The 21,774-nt window shown below is 39.9% G+C and overlaps 1 protein-coding gene across 1 annotated transcript; it reads left to right on the forward strand.

Annotated features, from left to right (window-relative positions):
- The first annotated feature begins 158 nt into the window (after nt 1-158).
- ccdc3a (coiled-coil domain containing 3a) lies at nt 159-16,528 on the forward strand. Its single transcript, XM_057855150.1, has 3 exons — nt 159-2,225; nt 4,723-4,900; nt 13,720-16,528. Exons 1-3 carry the CDS (start codon nt 1,822-1,824, stop codon nt 14,017-14,019), a joined length of 882 nt encoding a protein of 293 aa, XP_057711133.1. The 5' UTR covers nt 159-1,821; the 3' UTR covers nt 14,020-16,528.
- The last annotated feature ends 5,246 nt before the right edge of the window (nt 16,529-21,774 follow it).

Raw genomic sequence — 21,774 nt, forward strand, 5'->3', positions numbered from 1 at the left:
TTGACATCTTTTTGCAATTCGTATAGTGGCTGTTCCCGGCTGGAAAAAAAAAAAACTTCTAATATCCCTAATATCGAATGTGTGTGTGTGTGTGTGTGGAAGGAAGTGGGGGTGTGGGGGGGGGGGGGGGTCAAGTCATCAGCCAATGAAATGTGCGTTTAGGAGGGTAAAAATGGAACGGCACATTCAGCAAGTGAAAAGAGGTCCATGTAAATCTGAACATAATGAAAATAATTTACTTAATAATGGTGGGGTCTATTACAACATTTAAAACATGGGAAGACAATCTAAATGACCTACAGTATATAACTGAAGTCATTGTATAACGCTAATAAGGTTGCTTAAAAGTTGGTGGGGACAATTTCAGCATCCAGAAGAATGGCGCAACGCACGCATGCTATTTTTAGACCATGACGTCGCATCGTAAAGCGGAAGTAAAGCCGAAGGGGGACATTATAGACCCGCCCTCGCATAGAAATAACGTCATTTGTGCTACTTTTCTCCGGTAATCTTTCAAAAACGAACATGCCGATCACACATTGCTTTTTGGAACTTGTAGAAACGACTCTAGACATTACGACACATGAAGGACGTTTTCTTCATACGTTTCCGGAAACCAAAAATGGGAGGAAAAAATGTGAAGACCGAATCAACTTGCGCGGACTTTAACACCAGCTCGGTGAATCTATTCACATTTCATATACAGTAAAAATTTTGTTGGGTTGGCATGGTCTTTCAGAGGACAAAGAGGTAAGCCATTTTTATATTTTTAACTTATTTTTTTAGCGTAACGTTGTGCCGTACTGCTTCTGTCTGACAATGAATGACCTGAAAAGAATTGCAATGGTGTCTGACTGCCACTGTTACCGTTTCCGTTTGTATAAAAAACAACTTTAGTAAGGGGGAAGTGTAAATAAATTATAGAATTAAGATTTGTTATCAATGAAAAAAATTAAAGTGTTTGTTGGCTGTCACTGAGAAGCATTTGCGATCGCTACACAAAGCTAACTAAATTACTCCCAAGAACGGTAAGAGACGTAGGACAAACAGAGGATATATAAGAAAGACAGGGCTGATGGTAAAGGATAGCTTGTTGAAACAGGAGAATGTCATTGTCAGTCGCGTCGATAAAAAAGCTAAGGCTATGTTTAGGTCGGCTCGTTTTTTCATCTTTTTCAGCCTTTGACACTCAAGCCATCTCTTTAACTGAACATTTTTATGTTCTTCCACATCTTTGCCAGTGAATTTGACACCAGGCACATCATTTTCGGAGAGAATTGGTAGGTTTAGCTCTGTAAACATCTCCTTCGTACACGATTTCCATTCATTTCCTATTAAGGACAAACGGTGGCTTGTCCCTACTTAGCAACAGTAGCTAATGTCATTAATATTAATGAGCGGAAGTGACGTGTTGCTTGCGATATGCCATTGGTAGTGTTTTGTCCCTACCGTCCCTATGCAAACCTACGCCCTTGATTTGAAATGAGTTTTGATTGAGCCTTATTGCTTTTTCGTTGACTATCCACTAGATAGCAGTATAACACTGATAATGGTCACATGCTATTTAGTGGGAGTCCCTATGGTGGGGAAGCGTTCATTGGGAAAATCCACTTGGGATTTTAGAGACTGTGTAGGAGGATAATATCGCTTTTCCTCGTGTCCTTGAATGCAGCGTCGGCGCTCCCAGCAGCTCCTAAAGGAGGATAGACGCTTAGAAATTGCTTACACGAGTTATGCAACTTTTCCACAACTAACTTCTGGTCTTTATCGTCGAATTATTTATTGTAACAAAAATTTCTTTTTGCATGTTTGTAATCAGTCATGATTTTCACAGTCGTTCTGATTGCACTGTGTAGTATTTTGACGCACACTTTGACGCAAGGCTGCCAACTTCCCTCCGAGTGGCGGCCGCTGAGCGAGGGATGCCGAGCGGAGTTGGCCGAAATCATCGTGTACGCGCGGGTTCTGGCCATCCATCGGGAGCCGCTGGCTGGCGGAGGGGCGGACAGCCTGTACAATTCGCTGCCAGTCGGGTTCGGATACGGGTACGAGGGTGCTGAGGAAGGGCTGCTGTACTCGGCCGAGGTGGAACTCCTGTGCGATCAAGCCTGGGGGAGCATGTTGGAGGTCCCGGCGGGGTCGCGTCTTAATTTCACCGGCCTGGGTTACCTTTCTTGCCAATCTCACACGGTGATGGAGAACTACTCCTACTTTTTCTTCCTTAGGTATGCACAATGTTTTGTTTGATTGACATTGAAATGTCTTCATCAAATAACCTATCAACTGTATATGCACTGCAGCGATTAATAGTCAACAAGTTGATTCTCAAACGAATCCACAACTATTTTTGATCCTTGATTCATTGTTTATGTACAACAAAACTAATCATTTTCAGTAAAATTATTTGGTGGACCTCCAAGCAAGGGAGCAAGGGCGTAGGTTTGCATAGGGACGGTAGGGACATAACACTAGCAACTTTTCAGGAGGCTCAAATTGTCCCCACCAACTTTTAAGCAACCTTATTTCCATTTTATAATGAGTTCAGGTTCCCATATGTTGTAAGGATACAACTGACCCAAACATTATTAAGTGAATTATTTTCATTGCTCAGACTTATGTTTACCCGTTTTTCACTTGCTGAATGTGCTAGTCCATTCCCCCCCCCTCAAACACACGTTTGATCGGCTGATGAATTGAGCCCCCCCCCACACACACACACATACACACACACACTGACCCGATGAAAATACAACATGTCGCCAACATACCGCCTCATCCGCGGGAAATTAGAAGTTTTTTTTTTTTTTCAGCCAGCAGCAGCCACTGTAAGTAATGTAAAAAGATGTCAATGTTATGGATGTGGGGAACACACCACTAATTTTGCTACTGAGATTTTGCTACAACTTGCATCAGAGTTTGCCTCACATTAAACTGTAAATTTGCCAACCTGCAAAACTTGAGTAGGAAGCTGTTTAGAGAGAAGTGTTCTCCACTTTTATATGTATTTTCTGCTGTTGACATTAATTAAACTGTGAGAAATGTAGTGAGCCGAGGTTTACCCCCTTCTACCTAATTTTGTTTTGTTTATGTGGTCTTAAAGCAACACTTGGTAACTTTTCACTTTTGGTCAATTTTAGCGATGCTGGTGGACAAAAGCGGTAGTTTTTTGAAGACTGCGTTTCCCATGAGGACCAGTGCATGAGTGCATAGTGTCTTCCTATGAGGGGCATTACAGAAAATAATTGAGAAGCACTTTTATAGCTCAATACAGATTTATTTTGCAAAGATCAGTTAGCCTATCAATTAATTAGGTTCATATTCATAAGAAATGTAGCCCTGACCCCCGCTTGCCTAATCTGTTTGGTCTTATTAATGTCCCTTCCCCAGCAAAAAGTGTACATCCGTGTTATGCTGTTATATCGTCCCTACCAATGTTGAGCCCAAACCTATACTCTTGGTCTGGAGACCACCAGGGATTCCGGGACCCCAGATTAAATAAAAAACAAACAAACAAACAAAAAAACACAGTGTTATTCATTGGTCGCCATTGACGCAAACAGAAGCACTATTCATTCTGACTGAGAAGTTTGGCAGCGGTAATTCTCTGTCAGCCTCTCCCAGTCAAAATGGATTGGACGTCTATTGCCAACAATGGCAGTGAATGATTTAATGAGAGTCTCTAGCCTGACAAGTGTTGACATCAAGGGTGTAAGTTTGCATAGGGACGGTCGGGACATAACACTAGCAACTTTTCAGGATGCTCAAATCGTCCCTACCAAATTTTAAGCAACCTTGCATGATATAATGAGTTCAGTTATATAGGTAATTGAGACTGTCTTTCCATATGTTGTAAGGATAGAATTGACCTACCATTATTAAGTGAACTATTTCAAACTTACATTTACCCCATTTCACTTGCTGAATGTGCCGGTCCATTTTTCCCCCTCTCAAATGCACGTTTCATTGGCTGATGACTTGACCCACCCCCGACACACACGCTCACACAACCCCAACAGAAATACATGTCGAAAAACATGCCGCCTCCTCCACCCCCTTCGAAGAGGAGGGATATTAGAATTTTTTTCGGCCAGCAACAGCCACTATAAGCGATTTAAAAAGACGCCAAAGTTGTGGAGTGGGGAACACGCCACTAATTTTGCTACTGAAAGTCCGACCTGCATCAGAGTTAGCATAACATTAAACTGTGTGAATTTGCTAACCTGCAAAACTCGAGTAGGAAGCTGCTTAGAGAGAAGTGTCCTTTTTGTGTTTTCTACAGTTAATGTGAATTAAACTGTGAGAAATGTAGTGAACTCTGCTGGAAACTATAGAACTAGAAAAACGTGAGCAAGAAGCTTCTTAGAGAGAGAGGGGTGCTGCATAACCTCATATGTTAATAATGCAACACAACAAACACACAGCATAATCATAATTAACGATGTACATTTTTTAAAAATGTTTTTTAGGGGGGAAGAGGGGGCGCCGCGAACTACCCACACTAGCAATGCGATCGACGTAATAAGCAATCCTGATTTAGCATATCAATTAATTAGGTTCATATTTGTGATAAATGTAGCCCTGACACCGGTTCACCCAATGTTTGGTCTTATTAATGTCCCATTCTAGGCAAAGAGTCCATGCAGGTTATGCTGTTATATCGTCCCTACCAAAGTTGAGACCAAACCTACGCCCTTGGTTGACATACAGTAATTTCTCCTCCAGGATGGACGAGAACTACAACATCCTTCCCCACGGGGTCAACTTCCAAGATGCCATCTTCCCCGACACAACCGAGAACCGACGCACCTTCTCCAGCCTCTTCCAGTTCTCCAACTGTAGCCAGGGAAGCCAACCTTTCCACACCTTCACCCCCGAGTGGGATACTGTGGAGGACAGCAGGGTAAGCCGTCCAATTCGTACAGTGGGGCAAATAAGTATTTAGTCAACCACCAATTGTGCAGGTTCTCCTACTTGAGAAGATTAGAGAGGCCTGTAATTGTCAACATGGGTAAACCTCAACCATGAGAGACAGAATGTGGAAAAAGAACAGAAAATCACATTGTTTGATTTTTAAAGAATTTATTTCCAAATTAGAGTGGAAAATAAGTATTTGGTCACCTATAAACAAGCAAGATTTCTGGCTGTCAAAGAAGTCTAACTTGTTCTAACGAGGTCTAACGAGGCTCCACTCGCTACCTTTATTAATGGCACCTGTTTTAACTCATTATCGGTATAAAAGACACCTGTCCACAACCTCAGTCAGTCACACTCCAAACTCCACTATGGCTAAGAGCTGTCGAAGGACACCAGAGACAAAATTGTAGACCTGCACCAGGCTGGGAAGACTGAATCTGCAATAGGTAAAAAGCTTGGTGTAAAGAAATCAACTGTGGGAGCAATAATTAGAAAATGGAAGACCTACATGACCACTGATAATCTCCCTCGATCTGGGGCTCCATGCATGATCTCACCCCGTGGCGTCAAAATGTTAACAAGAACGACGAGCAAAAATCCCAGAACCACACGGGGGGGCCTAGTGAATGACCTGCAGAGAGCTGGGACCACAGTAATAAAGGCTATCAGTAACACAATGTGCCGCCAGGGACTCAAATCCTGCACTGCCTGACGTGTCCCCCTGCTGAAGAAAGTACACGTCCAGGCCCGTCTGCGGTTCGCTAGAGGGCATTTGGATGATCCAGAAGAGGACTGGGAGAATGTGTTATGGTCAGATGAAACTACTGGTGCACGATAATTATTGGTCTGATAATAGGAATTATGACGTCATCCCGATAAATCCAATAACATTATTAATAGGACCGATAATATGTATTGTGCTGGTTTACAGTGACTTTACACACTAGGATAGGAAAGCAGTTGACCATATGCGGGGCATTGCTCCCACCTGCTGGTCAGAATAATTCATTCTGGCTGGGCATCCGCCCTGCGCTCCGTCGCGGGTCGCTGGCTGGGCGCCGGTGTATCAGCGGGGTGTCGCCTGCACCGGCGGGGGACCCTGCCTTGCCTGGGGCTTGGTGGGCCGCTGGGGGTCCCGTGGCGTGCCGTGCCGTGCCGGTTGGGGGGCTGTGGCTGTGGCTCGTGGCCCGGGTGGGCGGGCGGGGGTGGGTGTAGGCGTGGGGTTGGTGATGCGTCCCCTCCTGCCATCCCTGAAGGCCGGTTGATGGGCGCGCGGGTGGCCCGGGGGACCACCCTGGGTCCCGGGGGGGGGACGGTGGCTCCTTTGCTGGGCGGCGGGAGGAGGGATGGGCTGCGCATGGCCCAACCCCTCCCTCCCCGGGCTGGCTGGGTGGGGGCCATGGCCCTGGGTTGGCGCCCGCGCGGTTTCTCCGCCCGTCTGCGTGGCTGTCACGCGCCCGGTGGGGCTTGCGTGCTACTGGATGTGGTAGGGCATGCTCGGGTTGGGGGTTCCGGTGCCGGGATTGGCGATGCGGCGGCGTAGGGTTGGTCGCCAACGGGCTTACACTCATAAGAGATTCACACGATTACTGGGTTCTAGATCACAGAACTGATTTGTGTACACTCTACCCCTTTCAATCACTTAGCTTATAGTCTTGTAGACACACCCACCCCCATTCTCCTCTTTCACTGGCCAATTGGCCCCCACATGGTGTAAACCGGAAATACATCTCGCTGACGATAGCACCAGCATATTAGTAATTAGTTTAGATGTTCAATGTATTTCTTGTTGTTGTTTGTGTATGTGTTTGTTTTCTTTCTTCTCTTGTATTTCTTTTCTTCTGTCCCCCCATAATCCCTTCCTGTTCGCTGCTTTGTCATAATAAAAAGGTATTTTGAATGATCACAATGGGAGTATGTCAGACTCTCCATGTGAAACATTAAAACTGTTCAGAATCCGGGCACTTAGACTTCCATTCTCTGTGTCAAACAGCTGAACAGGACAGGTTTAAAAAAAAAAAAAAAAAAAAAAAGAATAATTCATTGCATCTATTTTTTTCTGTCACAGTAGTTTTGTTCACATTACAAGCTCATTCACATACACATTGCGGTGTCTAGCGGTCGCATTGACAATTGTGAATGCGTTCTGTTACGTTTCCGCCTCGGAAATATGTAAGTATTTTATGTTTACTATAACATATGGATGTGCACCATATGTTTACTTCTGTGGTGAAGGGTCATCTGTACAGAACTTAATAAGTTGTTGTGTTATAGAAGCCAGCCAATGCTTTAGTAGCTCAAGCTAGTGTGCTATGCTATACATATAATAGTTGTGTATATAAGTGTATTGTGCAGTTTGTTGTATACTGAGTATTGAATATGTGTATTTTTCTGTTGTACTTTCACATTATTAAGACGAGTGTCTTCCCATAAAAGCAAGAAAAGACCAAGCCTTGTGGTTTATGGAAGTGCATTCATTTTTAGCTGGCTGTCGGGCAGTGCAGAAGTGGAACGCACTGTTTTGTTCATGTCATTATGAAAAATCTGGTGAGATCAAAGGAAAATCTATGTTGAATCCATCACTATTTTTTTTAAACCTCCAGGTGTTCAAAAACTAAGGTTATTCATTTAAAAAAATATTTTTTATTATTATCGGTTATCGATATCGGTATCGGCTTTGAGGAGCAAGAAGTTATCGATATCGGTATCGGTTTCAAAAAAATGGATATCGTGCACGCCTAGATGAAACCAAAATAGAACTTACTGGTAAAAACACAGGTTCTCGTGTTTGGAGGAGAAAGAATACTGAATTGCTTCCGTAGAACACCATAGCCACTGTGAAGCATGGGGGTGGAAACATCATGAATTTGGGGCTGTTTTTATGCAAAGGGACCAGGACAGCTGATCTGTGTAAAGGAAAGAATGAATGGGGCCATGTATCGAGAGATTTTGAGTGAAAATCTCCTTCCATCAGCAAGAGCATTGAAGATGAGATGTGGCTGGGTCTTTCAGCATGACAATGATCCCAAACACATAGCCAGGGCAACAAAGGAGTGGCTTCGTAAGAAGCATTTCAAGGTCCTGGAGTGGCCTAGCCAGTCTCCAGATCTCAACCCCATAGAAAATCTGCGGAGTGAGTTGAAAGTCACTGTTGCCAAACGACAGCTCCAAAACATCACTGCTCTAGAGGAGATCTGCATGGAGGAATGGGCCAAAATACCAGCAACAGTGTGTGAAAAGCTTGTGAAGAGTTACAGAAAATGTTTGGCCTCTGTTATTTCCAACAAAGGGTACACAACAAAGTATTGAGATGAACTTTTGGTATTGACCAAATACTTATTTTCCACCATGATTTGCAAATAAATTCTTTAAAAATCAAACAATGTGATTTTCTGTTTTTTTCCCCCACATTCTGTCTCTCATGGTTGAGGTTTACCCATGTTGACAATTACAGGCCTCTCTAATATTTTCAAGTGGGAGAACTTGCACAATTAGTGGTTGACTAAATACTTAATTGTCCCACTGTATAGTGGCTATTTTTCATCCAAAATTCAGTAATGTTTATGAGTGCATGAAAGGAAATGGACAAGTCACACTAATAACAGCGGGAGTTTTTTCCAGACAATTTACGGCACATTTTATGAATGAAGCTACCTTGATTCTGTGTGGCTTTGACCTCCAGGCTCGTGCCGAGAACATGTGCTAGCATGTCTCAGGTGGGGGTCGTGCCGGTCAGGAATTTATGGAGGGTCTTTTCAAGAGACCGAGCAACTTTGAAAAGTTTACAAAACTAAGTTCTAACCTTTCATTCAGAACAGCTTTCTTTTCTACTGAAAGATAAGCCGTGTTATTGGTTTTACAATCCCTTTAAGGCATAATAATGGAAAAGTTGGAGCTAATTTGCCACACTGCTTCATCAGCACATTAACATTTAACGCGCATGCTGATTAAAAAGTCAAGCTAGAAATATGTTTTATAGCTCTCATAAATATTTTATGTTTACCAGTGAAGGATCATTGGAGCAATTATTCACTGCCTGCCCTCCCAATCAAAATGGATAGATTTCTATCGCCGTCAATGGTAACCAAGTCATTGATATCCTAGAGTAGTCTTTAAACAGTGTTTGACGCTTAGATATTTTGACAGATGTGTGCGTGTTTTGGTGTATCCCGCAGAAAATAGTTCTAAGACTCGATCAGGAATAGGTGCACATTTTAAGAACATGCACTAGTTTAATAAGGGCAAGTAATGTATATTGTGTAGAATTGTCTGCACAACTCACAAGGGACTACCACCAAACAGAGTAGTGGGACTATAAGAGCACTCAAGCTTGACGGTCAGGGAGCTCTGCTGGAAAATTAGGGCCCCTGAATCATCAAAGCGGTGGGCCGGCAGGGTGGGGGCTTCTGATGGGGACCGAGCCATATTGTGGCTACTTCAACTCCACTTGTGTTTGGGCACTTTCAAATTTTTTAGAATGAAATAGTACAATTATTTTCCAGTATAGTGGTAACTCTACTTACGAAATTAATTGGATCTGGAAGTAGTTTCTTAACTTGAAAATTGTGTATAGAGACGCGTCTTCAATGTAAATGCCCTAATCTATTCCAAACCCCCTAAAATTCAGACATAAACCAGTTATAATGCACAACATAGACTTCATAATGTATTGACGGGACGCGATTCATAGGGGGCCTAGCTCCTTCAAAGCTGATCAAGTGGAAACACAGACAAAGAGCTTTTTCCGTTGAAAATTCTTGTGAATAAATGCTTAAATCCCTGAATTCTTTATAGATATGAACTTAAACCAGTCTCGATTCTTGGTTTCAAAGTAGGGCTGTCAAAATTATCGCATTAACGGGCGGTAATTAATTTTTAAAATTAATCACGTTAAAATATCTGATGCAATTAATGCACAAATGCCCCGCTCAAACAGATTAAAATGACAGCAAAGTGAAATGTGTACTTGTTGTGTTTTACGGAGTTTTATCGCCCTCTGCTGGCGCTTGGGTGCGACTGAGTTTATAGGCTTCAGCACCCATGAGCATTGTGTAAGTATTTATTGACATCAACAATGGCGGGCTACTAGTTTATTTTTTGATTGAAAATTTTACAAATTTTATTAAAACGAAAACATTAAGAGGGGTTTTAAGATAAAATTTCTATACCTTGTACTAACATTTATCTTTTAAGAACTACAAGTCTTTCTATCTATGGATCGCTTTAACAGAATGTTAATAATGGTAATGCGATCTTGTTGATTTATTGTTATAATAAACAAATACAGTACGTTGAATGTATATATCCATCTTGTGTCTTATCTTTCCATTCCAACAATAACTTACAGAAAAATGTGGCATATTTTATAGATGGTTTGAATTGCGATTAATTGCAATTAATTACGATTAATCCATTTTTAAGCTGTAATTAACTCGATTAAAAATTTTAATCGTTTGACACCCCTAGTTAAAAGCAAACAAACCGTGCAGTTAGCATTTATTTGACGTAAATATTGCCAACTCCAATGCTAGTCAGTAAGTAATTTAGCGGCCACCATTTGTAAACAAAGAGCTTTTTCCGTTGAAATTTCACGTGAATAAATGCTTAAATGCCTGAATTCTTTATGGATATAGATGTAAAAGAGTCTCGATTCTTGGTTAAAAGATAAAAAAAAAAAAAAAAAAAACCTGTGCAGTTAGCATTTATTTTACGCAAATATTGCAAACTAAGATGCTAGTTAGTAAGCAAATTAGCGGCCACCATATGTAAACAAAGAGCTTTTTCCGTTGAAAATTCACGTGAATAAATGCTTAAATCCTTGAATTCTCTATAGATATGGACGTAAAACAGTCTCGATTCTTGGTTAAAAGCAAAAAAAAAAAAAACAAACAAAAAACGGGCAGTTAGCATTCATTTTACGTAAATATGTCGAATGTGCTGCTAGTCTTTAAGTCAGTGACGGACCCGTTAGTACGACAGCTTTTTGCGTTGAAAATTCTTGTGAACAATGCTTAAATCCCTTAATTATTTATAAATATGGACATAAAACAGTCTCGATTTCTGGTTAAAAAAAAAAAAAAAGGGGAGTTAGCAGTTATTTTATGTAAATATTACGAAGTATAATGCCGATGCCATAGTGGCTAATTTCTCCCACTGATTTTTTTTTTCACAATGTTTCAAAATTCATGCATGGTACGAAAATATAATGATTAACTTGAACCCTCGAATAAATCACTCCTGAGACAATCCTTTCTGTTTGTATGCAGTACAGCTTTCGTACTTTTTCAACCTAAATCCGGCGTTGCATGTGACTGAAGGAATTCAGCGATTCAAAGCTCACGATAACGATGATCTGACGATACCGTGATACAATGTTTATCGATACATTGCTCGGGAAATCATTCTAGGATATTCTACAAACAACTAATAGACAGAAAAATAAGCTTGTGCTGTGAATTAGAATGAGTTTATCACTAATAGACGTCCAATCCATTTGAACTGGGAGGGTGGCAGCGAATGACCACCCCTCCGACTTCAAACCGATTAAACGTCTATGGCCGTCATTGGCAGCCATTGCCAGGCAATGAGGTAATTTTGGGCCATTGAAGGTCATTTACCTGTTGATTTTAAGTTACTTCATGTTGATTTTGGGGTATTTTATGGGTCACTTCCTGTTTATTTGTGTTACAGAACAGGAAGCGACCTGGGTGCAACAATTAATCGATTAACTCGAGTATTCGATTAGAAAAAAAAAGATTCAAATTAAATTTTACTGCTTCGAGTATTCATTTAATTAAAGTGGCGTTGTAATGGTTTGTTTTGAAAATGTTTGCATTTATTTTTATTGATTTGGGTGGATATACGGCCCTCTAGTCCACCTCATTTCACATGGCTGAATCCATCTGCTCCCTGTTAAGACCAATATAAGCTAAGTTTTTGTGTGAGCATTCGTAATTTAGTTTAAAGGTATATTTAGCCATTTTTTTGTGGGAATATGTGTCCGAGCCATTTTTTAAGAGCATTGTAAAAAAGCGTTAGCATTTAAGCTAGCGGACTTTTGCTATCGAAGTTAGCCAATTGTTCTTTTGTTGTACATAGATCTTTTATTTATATATATATATACAGTGCTGCTCAAAAGTTTGTGAACCCCCTCAACATTTTGGAATTTTCTATTATTTCAACCTGATTTCCTAATCAATCAATTCAGTAGTTTTTTTTTGTTTTTTTAACAGTTGTGTTGTCGAGACTAAATTAAAAAGAGTTTTCATCAACTGATGTAGGTGCAAAATTGAACTGTTTGGTCACAACCAAAACCGCCATGTCTGGCGAAAAGTCAACACTGCATACCACCAAAAGAACCTTCTCCCAACAGTGAAGCATGGAGGTGGGAATGTCAAGATCTGGGCTTGCTTTTCATCCTCAGGACCTGGACAACTCCACATAGTCCAGGGAATCATGAATTCTGAGGAATATTGTCAAATCCTAGAACATAACCTGACGCCATCTGTTTTGAAGTTAAAGCTTGGCAGAAGGTGGATCATGCAACATGATAATGATCCAAAGCATTCCAGCAATACAACCAAGGAATGGCTGAAAAAGAAGAAGATTCGTGTTCTGGACTGGCCCAGTCAAAGTCCTGACCTAAATCCCATTGAAATGCTGTGGCGGGACCTGAAGCGAGCAGTTCATGCCAGACGCCCATCAAACCTCTCTCAACTGACTGCGTTCTGCAAGGAAGAATGGGCAAAAATCCCCCAAAGTAGATGTGAGAGGCTGATTAGTCACTACAGAAACCGTTTGGTTGAGGTAATCTCTGCAAAAGGAGGCGCAATATCCTATTAACTGAAGGGGTTCACATACTTTTGCACACATGATATCTGAGTTTTTCTTAAATCAACCACTTTTGTTAAATAAAGAATGACAATATAACTATTTCTTTTGTTTCAGTCCATTATTTGGAATGTCAGTATTGTGGATTTGGGTATAACTTAACATTTAATAAGGTTATTTTAGTTTTTTTTACAAAAAATCTGACCATCGCTGTGGGGTTCGCAAACTTTCGAGCAGCACTGTATATACACAGTATATATGTATACCGTGTGAGGCTCAGCTCAGGTAAAATTTATGTTCCTTATCAGATTACTTGAATATTCGAACTAAATAGTTCATGGATTAATCGACTACTAAAATAATCAATAGCTGCAGCCCTATTTCGAATGAACGAATGTTCCCAGTCTAAATGGATTGGGCGTTGAGCACCGTCAATGGCAGCCTTAGTTACCTTAGACACTATGGTGGAAGATTATGGTAGCAACTTGTTGGTCCCCTTTTTTAAATTTTTTTTTTTTTTTTTTTTAAATTTTAAACATTGACACCTTTTTAAAACAATCTCAATTCTTGGGGGGAGCATATCGATAACCTTTTGGGACACAAAGTATCGCGATATATCACCATTTCAATATTTTGTCACACGTACAGTACACATACAGTAGAGGTTCCTCTTAGCCAATTGGATGCCAGGAATTTTAGGCAATAGCCAATGGCAGAGCAGCTATGTTACGTTCAGTAAACTCCAGGAGCTGCGAGGACCAGCCATACTGTATTTTTGCCTTTCTTATCCTGAAATTTCTCTTGTAACAAGAGGCAATATTCTCCCATTAGGCGTCTTAACTTGAAAATTCTGTATGATGAGACATTCGTCAGTAGAGGTACCTCTGTATTTGAGTGCGCTGTGATGAAAAAAGGTGTAACATGTCTTTGGAGATATTTGTCTAACAAAGACACTACTCACCTTTCTCTATCCAGCTGCTGTGCTCTTCCGTGCAAGCGGCGCTGTTCGAGGAGGAGGAGCGTGGCCGGCGGCTGCAGGAGCGACTGGCCGCCGCCGAGCACAGGAACAAGCAGCTGAAGGGGCGCGTACGCAAGGTCAAGCGCTCCCTGAGGAACGCCCGTAAGGCCGTGAAGAAGGCAGAGCAGGAGGCTCGGGATTTGCTGCGAGAACTCAAAGCGGTACGAGACGGTCATCATCTCAACACCATCACTCAAGAAGAACCTCCACCGGGGCGATACGCCGGCACAGGCCTGCGGCCAAGAATGCAACTCTGATGAATCATTTGTTGTAAAACCCGACTAAGTGATCGACTGCTGGGCAGTCTTTATGGACAAATGGCCTTACAGAAAATTGCTGTACTTGCCTTTTGATTGAGTTGTTGTTGGTGCAACCGCAAACGGCTAAGCGGCTCAGAACGGAATGCTAAATTCTGTGTAAACAAGCAGTCACTTTTCATTTTACAACATTAGTTCACAGTCTGGACGGGAAACGAGTATTGTGTCACTGTCTGTACATACCACAATGAGAATTCAGTGTTCAGCAGGGGTAAAGGTGGCTAGAATTTCTTGCCGGAACTCCCCGACGTGAAGGAGCCAGAAATTTTGTTTATTTATTTTCTTTTTTTCCAAACCTCCAAAATCTTCTGAAATGCTCAGTTATTTCTATAACACATACAAAAACTTTTCATTCAAAATTGTATTTTTTCAATGATTTGCAAAATAAAAGTTAACAAAAACAGTAATAACCACAACCTCCATTTCCTAATTTTTATTTTCCCTCATTTTCTCACTTACTAAATGCCAAATCTCAATTTTAACTACTTACGAACATAGAAAAATTACTGAAAATTGAAGTTAATGTAAACATTTACTTTTGCTTTTTTTTTTTTTTTTTTTTTTTTAAATAATGAAGATATAAGTAACATACATTCAGAAAAATAACTACAAATGACTTTTTTATGCAGAGTGAAATGGAATATATTTTGAAGATTGCGCAAACATTGACTTTTTTAAAGCCCAACAAAAATGAACAAATATAAACCCAAAGTGCACATTGACAGTTAAGATGTTCTGAACCTCCCCATTTGAGCAAATAAAACTAAATATAATAAATAAGCCTCCTCAACTTTCCTTTCCTTGCTCTAAAAGATTTGATCCATTTTCTGTTGCATTGCCCTTTTTTTGTCGCATCAATTCAACAAGCTTTTTTTTTTTATTGCTGTTCCAGGAAACATGCACATTTCAACCAATCAGAGTTAACCATGTCTGCTGATCACATGTCAGTATGTCAGCCAATTGAACGGATAAATGAGTCCAGGCATTTTGCTTTGCTGCGTGCATTCGCACATTGACATCAGGGCCGGCCCAGCCTATACGCAGATTATGCAGCTGCTTAGGGCCCCTGACCACTAGGGGGCCCCCAATCTGGCAATTGTTTAATTTATACTCTATTTTGTTTACTACTTTTTTGAGTTTTGATACTTGATTACAAGCTTAAAAAAAAAAAAAAAGTTCTTCCTTAACTTCTGTTTTTCCTCTTTAAGAAAAAGGTTTGGCGCCATCTACTGTAAGTACTGACAATCATTTGGGGTGAGAAGTTTGAAGTATGCAGTGCAAGAAAATCTGATTAATATACAAAATATGGACGTATGGGTTGGATTGCATGTATGGGTTTCACAGTACACTGTGACGAAATGGTGGGCCAAAAATATGGGCCCCTTTGCATTATTTTGCTTAGGGCTCCCAAATGGCCTGGGCCGGCCCTGATTGACATGACTCATCATTGTCAGACTCAGATAACTGAAGCATCTGGGGAAACCTCCATGCCGTCCATGGAATAAAATACTAAATATCGGTGGAAAGTTAACAGATTATGCTACACAAGCACTTTATTATGCTTGTTGTTAACACTTTTGTATGTAAATCTGATGTTGGTAGATTGTTTTCTTCTTGGAGATGAAATGTGGCAGCTTAGCATTTTTTTAATATAGCGTTTTGACAGTTGCCATCATATTTTTGGAACCAAAGCACCGTGTACCGCAACAGCATTCAGGCCCTGAATCTTATACCGGAACTGCGTTCCTGACTGTTCTGGCCCACTTTCGCCCCTGGTGTTCAGACTACAAGTCTTGTGGTCAAGACTGAGACATAAACCTGACCAAGACTTGCCTGAAACTAGCCCAACTTCTTCAATTTTTGAAATGGGTAAAGACTCCCCCTGCTCTACATGGTTGCTCATCCGGCACGTGTTTAGAGAATTGTAGGTCAGGGGATCGTTTCAAATGTGTGGGGTAATTCAGGGTGAGGACTCGTGGTTCACCAAGTGAATGGAATGTGTTTGCAAGGGGCAAGAGCAGCAGGACGTCCCTGGAATATTTCTCCAATTCACTCTGGAGGGAACAAGTGTTAGAGCAAAATAATGTCCTGAATTAAAAAAAAAAATTTTGAACAGTAGCATTCGCCGGTGTAATGCAGGGAAAATACATCTTCCCACAAACACACTTGAGGGATAGAGGATCATCTTTCCTTTTTTTCCGATCTCAACCTGCAGACAAAAAAATCTGGAAAATTTACAAGCACTTGTAAATCATTTATGGACACATCAAGGCATCAGAAGCACCGTAACAATTGAGGTTTTGGTCTGGGAGATGAAGAAAACATGTGGCGTGATGACAGAACTTTGAAAAAATATGTAGCGGTTAAATGTTTAAACACCAAAGACTGTCATTTATAGTTATAGGAAGGAGTTTGTAAAAACTGTGTTTGCATGCTTTTAATACAGAAATCCAACCTAAACCAATAAAGGTAACAATTGCCTTGAGAGTTTGCGGCATCTGTCTTTCGTCTGCTCAACATCTGTTTTACACCAAATGCCTTATACGGTCGACGATGGTACACTCTACCTCAGGGGTGTCCAAAGTTTTTGCAACGGAGGCCAGATTTGGTGTGGTAAAAATGTGGGGGGCCGACCTTGGCTGACGTCCTTTACGTAGAACGATATATTGAAGCAAATTTTAGCAAGCCATTCTGTGTGTCACATTTGCTATATTATGTTTTTTTAATGAATCATTTCAACAATCTTGCAACTAGCCTTTGTGGCGTTCTCTTTTGACTCTCGGGCTCTTGCGAAATGCTGCTTCTGTAAAATTAAACTAGTTTCAAGTTGCTTCAATTTCTCGCTACGTATCTTCCCTGTAATCTTGTCGTACATGTCGGCGTGTCTTGTTTGGTAATATCGCCTCACATTGGACTCTTTAAAAACAACAACTGTCTCTTTGCAAATGAGGCAAGACACAGTTGTTGCTTATTTTAGTGAAGAAATAGTCCAATTTCCACCTATCCTAAAGCGTCGGCCGTCACAGTCAACTTTCTTTTTTTTTTGTTGATTGTCGCCATTTTAGAAAATGGAAGTAATGGGTCACACGGGGTAATGTTGATTAGCCCTTAAATACTTGACACATGAAGCAATTATCAGAGAACCCCAAAATTTGAAAAATAAGGTCCTAATGAAACATATTTTTCAAATTTGTAAAAAGAAAAGTCAAAATGAATATGCGTAATAAGCGCTCTAATATCTATAACCCATGCTAAATCATGTTTTTTTCTCATGGAACCTGCAGATGCATGTGTTGACTTGCAACCATCTTTTTTTTTTTTCCAAAAAGAAATGTCAAAATTCTAAATTAGTCTCAAAATCATGAAATTTTAGGTGTATTAAATGTAATACATTTGGCAATAAAGGGTTAAAGTGCTGCTGCCTTTTAGTGGGTAAATGAGGAGCAGCATTTCGTGTGTAAGCTACTTCATATGCTGGTTGCAGTACTGCTGACCAATTTATTAAGTCTGTGTGCGGGCCAGACGTTATTGATTTTATGACAGAGGCTGGGGGCCAGATGAAATTTGACCACGGGCCGCATTTGGCCCCCGGGCCGGACTTTGGACGTGTCTGCTCTACCTTATTGCCACATGCACAGAGTATGATAGCAAAAAAACAATTAGAACGACAGAGTATGTGAAAATGCAGGGGGGAAAAAAACAAACCAAAAAACCCCAGATGTTTTCGTGATCAATCAGGATTTATTCCAGGAAACAAAAAAACAAAGGACAATCCAGCCTGTGCTGTCATGGTGACTGATATGTGCACATGATTGTCGAAGGCATCCGATATACAAGCCCCATGGACGCACAAAGTCGGAAGCGGGGGTGTCGTTGGGCAAATTATGGGCGAGAAGCGACATGAGCGTTTCAGCGGTACAAACAGTTGGCTTCACAATCTATCAAACAAATAATATCATTTCGGTCATACATTCTTTTCCTGTTTGTAAAACTGAAACATAACGTTAGACACAATATCAACAACATGATACTGCAGTTCCATAACAGAGTGTTTTAATGGAGTCACAGCTTTGGATTACTTCCTTTAAAATGGCAAAAAAAATAAGCCTGAGATCATTAAATGTTGCTTCACTGACACTGAAGTGGTACTGGAACACTGAGTATTTGACCAAACTGTCAAATATCAACTATTTTAAGGGTAATGTTCCTTTAATTCCCGCAGATCAGAACATTCCCAAGACAATACAATCAACACACAATCGCTCATCCACTCCCACTATTCAGAAGAGCAAAACATTTGTAAATTGACAATCTATGTACAAATGAATCTTTAACATTGAAACAAGCCCAGAGTAGTCTCTGCACATTCATAATGAATGACATTATTGAACTCGTCAATAATGGTTGAGTTTTTTTTCTTCTAAGTAGAAAAAAATAACTAAAATTTCAGCGATTTGTATACCGTAATTTTCGGACTATTAGCCGCTACTTTTTTTCCTTCATTTTGAATCCTGAGGCTTACATGTTGATTTATTTGGGTTAATAAGTAACACTTTATTTGACAGCGGTGTCATAAGACTGTCATAATTATGACATGACACCAGGGGTGAAAGTGGTTGGAATTTCTTGCCGGAACTCCCCGACGTGAAGGTTGCCACGGAGCCAGAAATTTTATATATTTATTTTTCATTCAAAATTGTATTCTTTTTCAATGATTTGCAAAATAAAAGTGAACAAAAACAACAATAACTCCAACCTCCATCTTCAATTTTTTTTTTTTTTTCCCTGATTTGCTCATTTACTAAATGCCAAATCTCAATTTTAACTACTTAAGATAGGTTGTGTATTAAAAATGAAGTTAATGTAAACATTTTCTTTTCTTTTTTTAATAATAAAGATATCAGGGCTGTCAAAATTATCGCGTTAACTGGCGGCAATTAATTTAATCACGTTAAAATATTTGACGCAATTAACGCACATGCCCCGCTCAGATTAAAATGACAGCAGTGTAATGTCCGCTTTTTACTTGTTTTTTGTTGTTTGGCGCTCTCTGTTGGCGCTTGGGTCCAAATGATTTTATGGGTTAGGGGAGTGAGCATGGTGTAATGTAAATTTTACAAATTTTAATGAAACGAAAACATTAAGAGGGGTTTTAATATAAATTTCTATAACTTGTACTAACATTTATCTTTTAAGAACTGCAAGTTTTTCTATCCATTAATCGCTTTAAGAGAATGTTAATAATGCTAATGCCATCTTGTTGATTTATTGTTACAATAAACAAATACAGTACCGTATGTTGAATGTATATATACGTCTTGTGTCTTATCTTTCCATTCCAACAATAATTTACAGAAAAATGTGGCATATTTTATAGATGGTTTGAATTGCGATTATGATTAATTAATTTTTAAGCTGTAATTAACTCGATTAAAATTTTTAATCGTTTGGCAGCTCTAAAAGGTATATGTAACATACATTCAGAAAAATAAGTACAAATGACTTAAACCATGCAGAGTGAAATGGAATATGTTTTGAAGATCGCGCAAACAATGACTTTTTCAAACCATAAGGAAATGGAAAAAGTAGCCTAAGATAATGGACAAATATAAGTCCAAAGTGCACATTGACAGTTACGATGCTCTGAACCTCCCCATCAGAGCAAATAAAACTAAATATGATAAATAAGCCTCCTCAACTCTTTCGTAGCTCTTAAAGATTTGATCCATTTTATGTGTTTGCCCTTTTTTTGTCGCATCAATTTTTTTTGCTGTTCCAGAAAACATGTACATTTGAACCAATCAGAGCTAACTATCTCTGCTGATCACATGTCACCCAATTGAACGGATAAATGAGTCCCGGCATTTTGCTTTGCTGTGTGCATGCGCACATTGACGTGACTCATCATCGTCAGACTGATAACTGCATCAGCTGCGGAAACCTCCATGCCGTCCGTGGAATAAAATAAATAATAAATATCGGTGGAAACGGATTACGCTACACAAGCACTTCATTATGTTTGTTGTCAACACTTGTGTATGTAAATCTGTTGTTGGTAGATTGTTCAATTCTTGGAGATTAAATGCATGTGTGGCACTTTAGCATTATTATTATTTTTTTTTTTTACATAGCGTTTTGACAGCCGCTGTCATATTTTCGGAATCAAAGCACCGTGTACTGGAACAGCATTCCAGCACTGAATCTTATACCGGAACTGTGTTCCTGACCGTTCTGGCCCACTTTCACTCCTGCATGACACTATCATGGGCATTACTGAATGCTGATGACAGATGTCATTAAGTGTCATCCAGAAAACTATCTCACTCCATTTTTGTCCAGCTCGGGATCTTTTACATCCATTCAAAAGTGAGAATTTTCCGGATGGCACAAAATGACATCTGTCATAAGCACTCATAAATGCTCATGGCAAAGTTATGTCATAAGTATGATGGTCATACAAGTCTTACGGTGCCACTGTCAAATAAAGTGTTAGCAAATACCATAACATAAAATTCATGTTCTGTGCTAATTATTTATTCAGTTACTGTTGTAGTTGTTTCATTAATTGCTAGTTATTGTATTTGGTGACACTTTGTCATAAAACAGTCATTATTATGACATGACACTATCATGGGCATTACTGAATGCTTATGACAGACGTCATAAAGTGTCATCCAGCAAATTATGTTACTAATTCCATTTATGTCCAGCTTGGATCCTTTACATCCATTCAAAAGTGAGATCATTTGCCGGGATAACACTAAATGACATCTGTTCTAAGTAGAGATGTCCCGATCACGTCATTTTCAATCGGCAAAAAAATATCGGACATTCCTTTTTTTAATATGTATATATACAGTATATATATATATATTTTGATTAAATCGTTTTCTAATTACCTTGGTCTTTCCAAGGGAAAGAACAAGGTAATGTTATTGTACAACTTTATTATTATTACCTTGGTCTTTCTGAAAGAAAGAACAAGGTATTGTTATTGTGCAACTTTATTACCTTGGTCTTTCTGAAAGAAAGAACAAGGTATTGTTATTGTGCAACTTTATTATTATTATTATTATTATTCAATAATTCTCCGCGTTTTTTTGAGCCAACGCACAGCCCAAACCGTAGCACCGATCGGCACCGTTGAAGTATCGGCACGACCGGATTTTTCGCGTGACGATGGGAATTTTTCAAACCGCCACGAAAAATTTTCCGTTCGCCCGTAAACGGCAATTTTCCGAAAAATAAAAAAAGTTTAAAAATGTATCTAGTCCTACAATTTTTGACCAAATCGCATAATTTGGGCATCAAAAATTCCGGGACATTGAGGGGCATAAAAGTTGTATACAGAATTTGGCAAAAATTTACGGTTCCCCGGAAATTTGCCAAAAACTTTCCTATTCATTTTGAATGGAAAAAAAACGCGCGCTTCACAGCCCGAACCGTGAGACCGATCGGCACCGTTCAAGTATCGGCACGACCGGAATTTTCGCGTGACACAGGAAACTTTACAAATGGCCCCGAAAATTTTTCCGTTCGTCCGTAAACGGCAATTTTCCGTGAAAAAAAAAAAAGTTTCAAAATGTATCTAGTCCTACAATTTTTGACCAAATCACATAATTTGGGCATCAAAAATTCCGGGACGGTGAGGGGCATAAAAGTTGTATACAGAATTTGGAAAAAAATTACGCTTCC

This window comes from Corythoichthys intestinalis, chromosome 13, assembly GCF_030265065.1.
Source record: "Corythoichthys intestinalis isolate RoL2023-P3 chromosome 13, ASM3026506v1, whole genome shotgun sequence".
In the NCBI taxonomy this organism is placed as follows: domain Eukaryota; kingdom Metazoa; phylum Chordata; class Actinopteri; order Syngnathiformes; family Syngnathidae; genus Corythoichthys; species Corythoichthys intestinalis.

Bases quoted from the DNA above. Each gene is read 5' to 3' on its own strand.
- ccdc3a (XM_057855150.1), top strand. From the start codon at position 1,822: ATGATTTTCACAGTCGTTCTGATTGCACTGTGTAGTATTTTGACGCAC. The intron at 2,226-4,722 runs GTATGCACAATG...TTTCTCCTCCAG, and splicing joins TCCTACTTTTTCTTCCTTAG to GATGGACGAGAACTACAACA. The intron at 4,901-13,719 runs GTAAGCCGTCCA...TTCTCTATCCAG, and splicing joins ATACTGTGGAGGACAGCAGG to CTGCTGTGCTCTTCCGTGCA.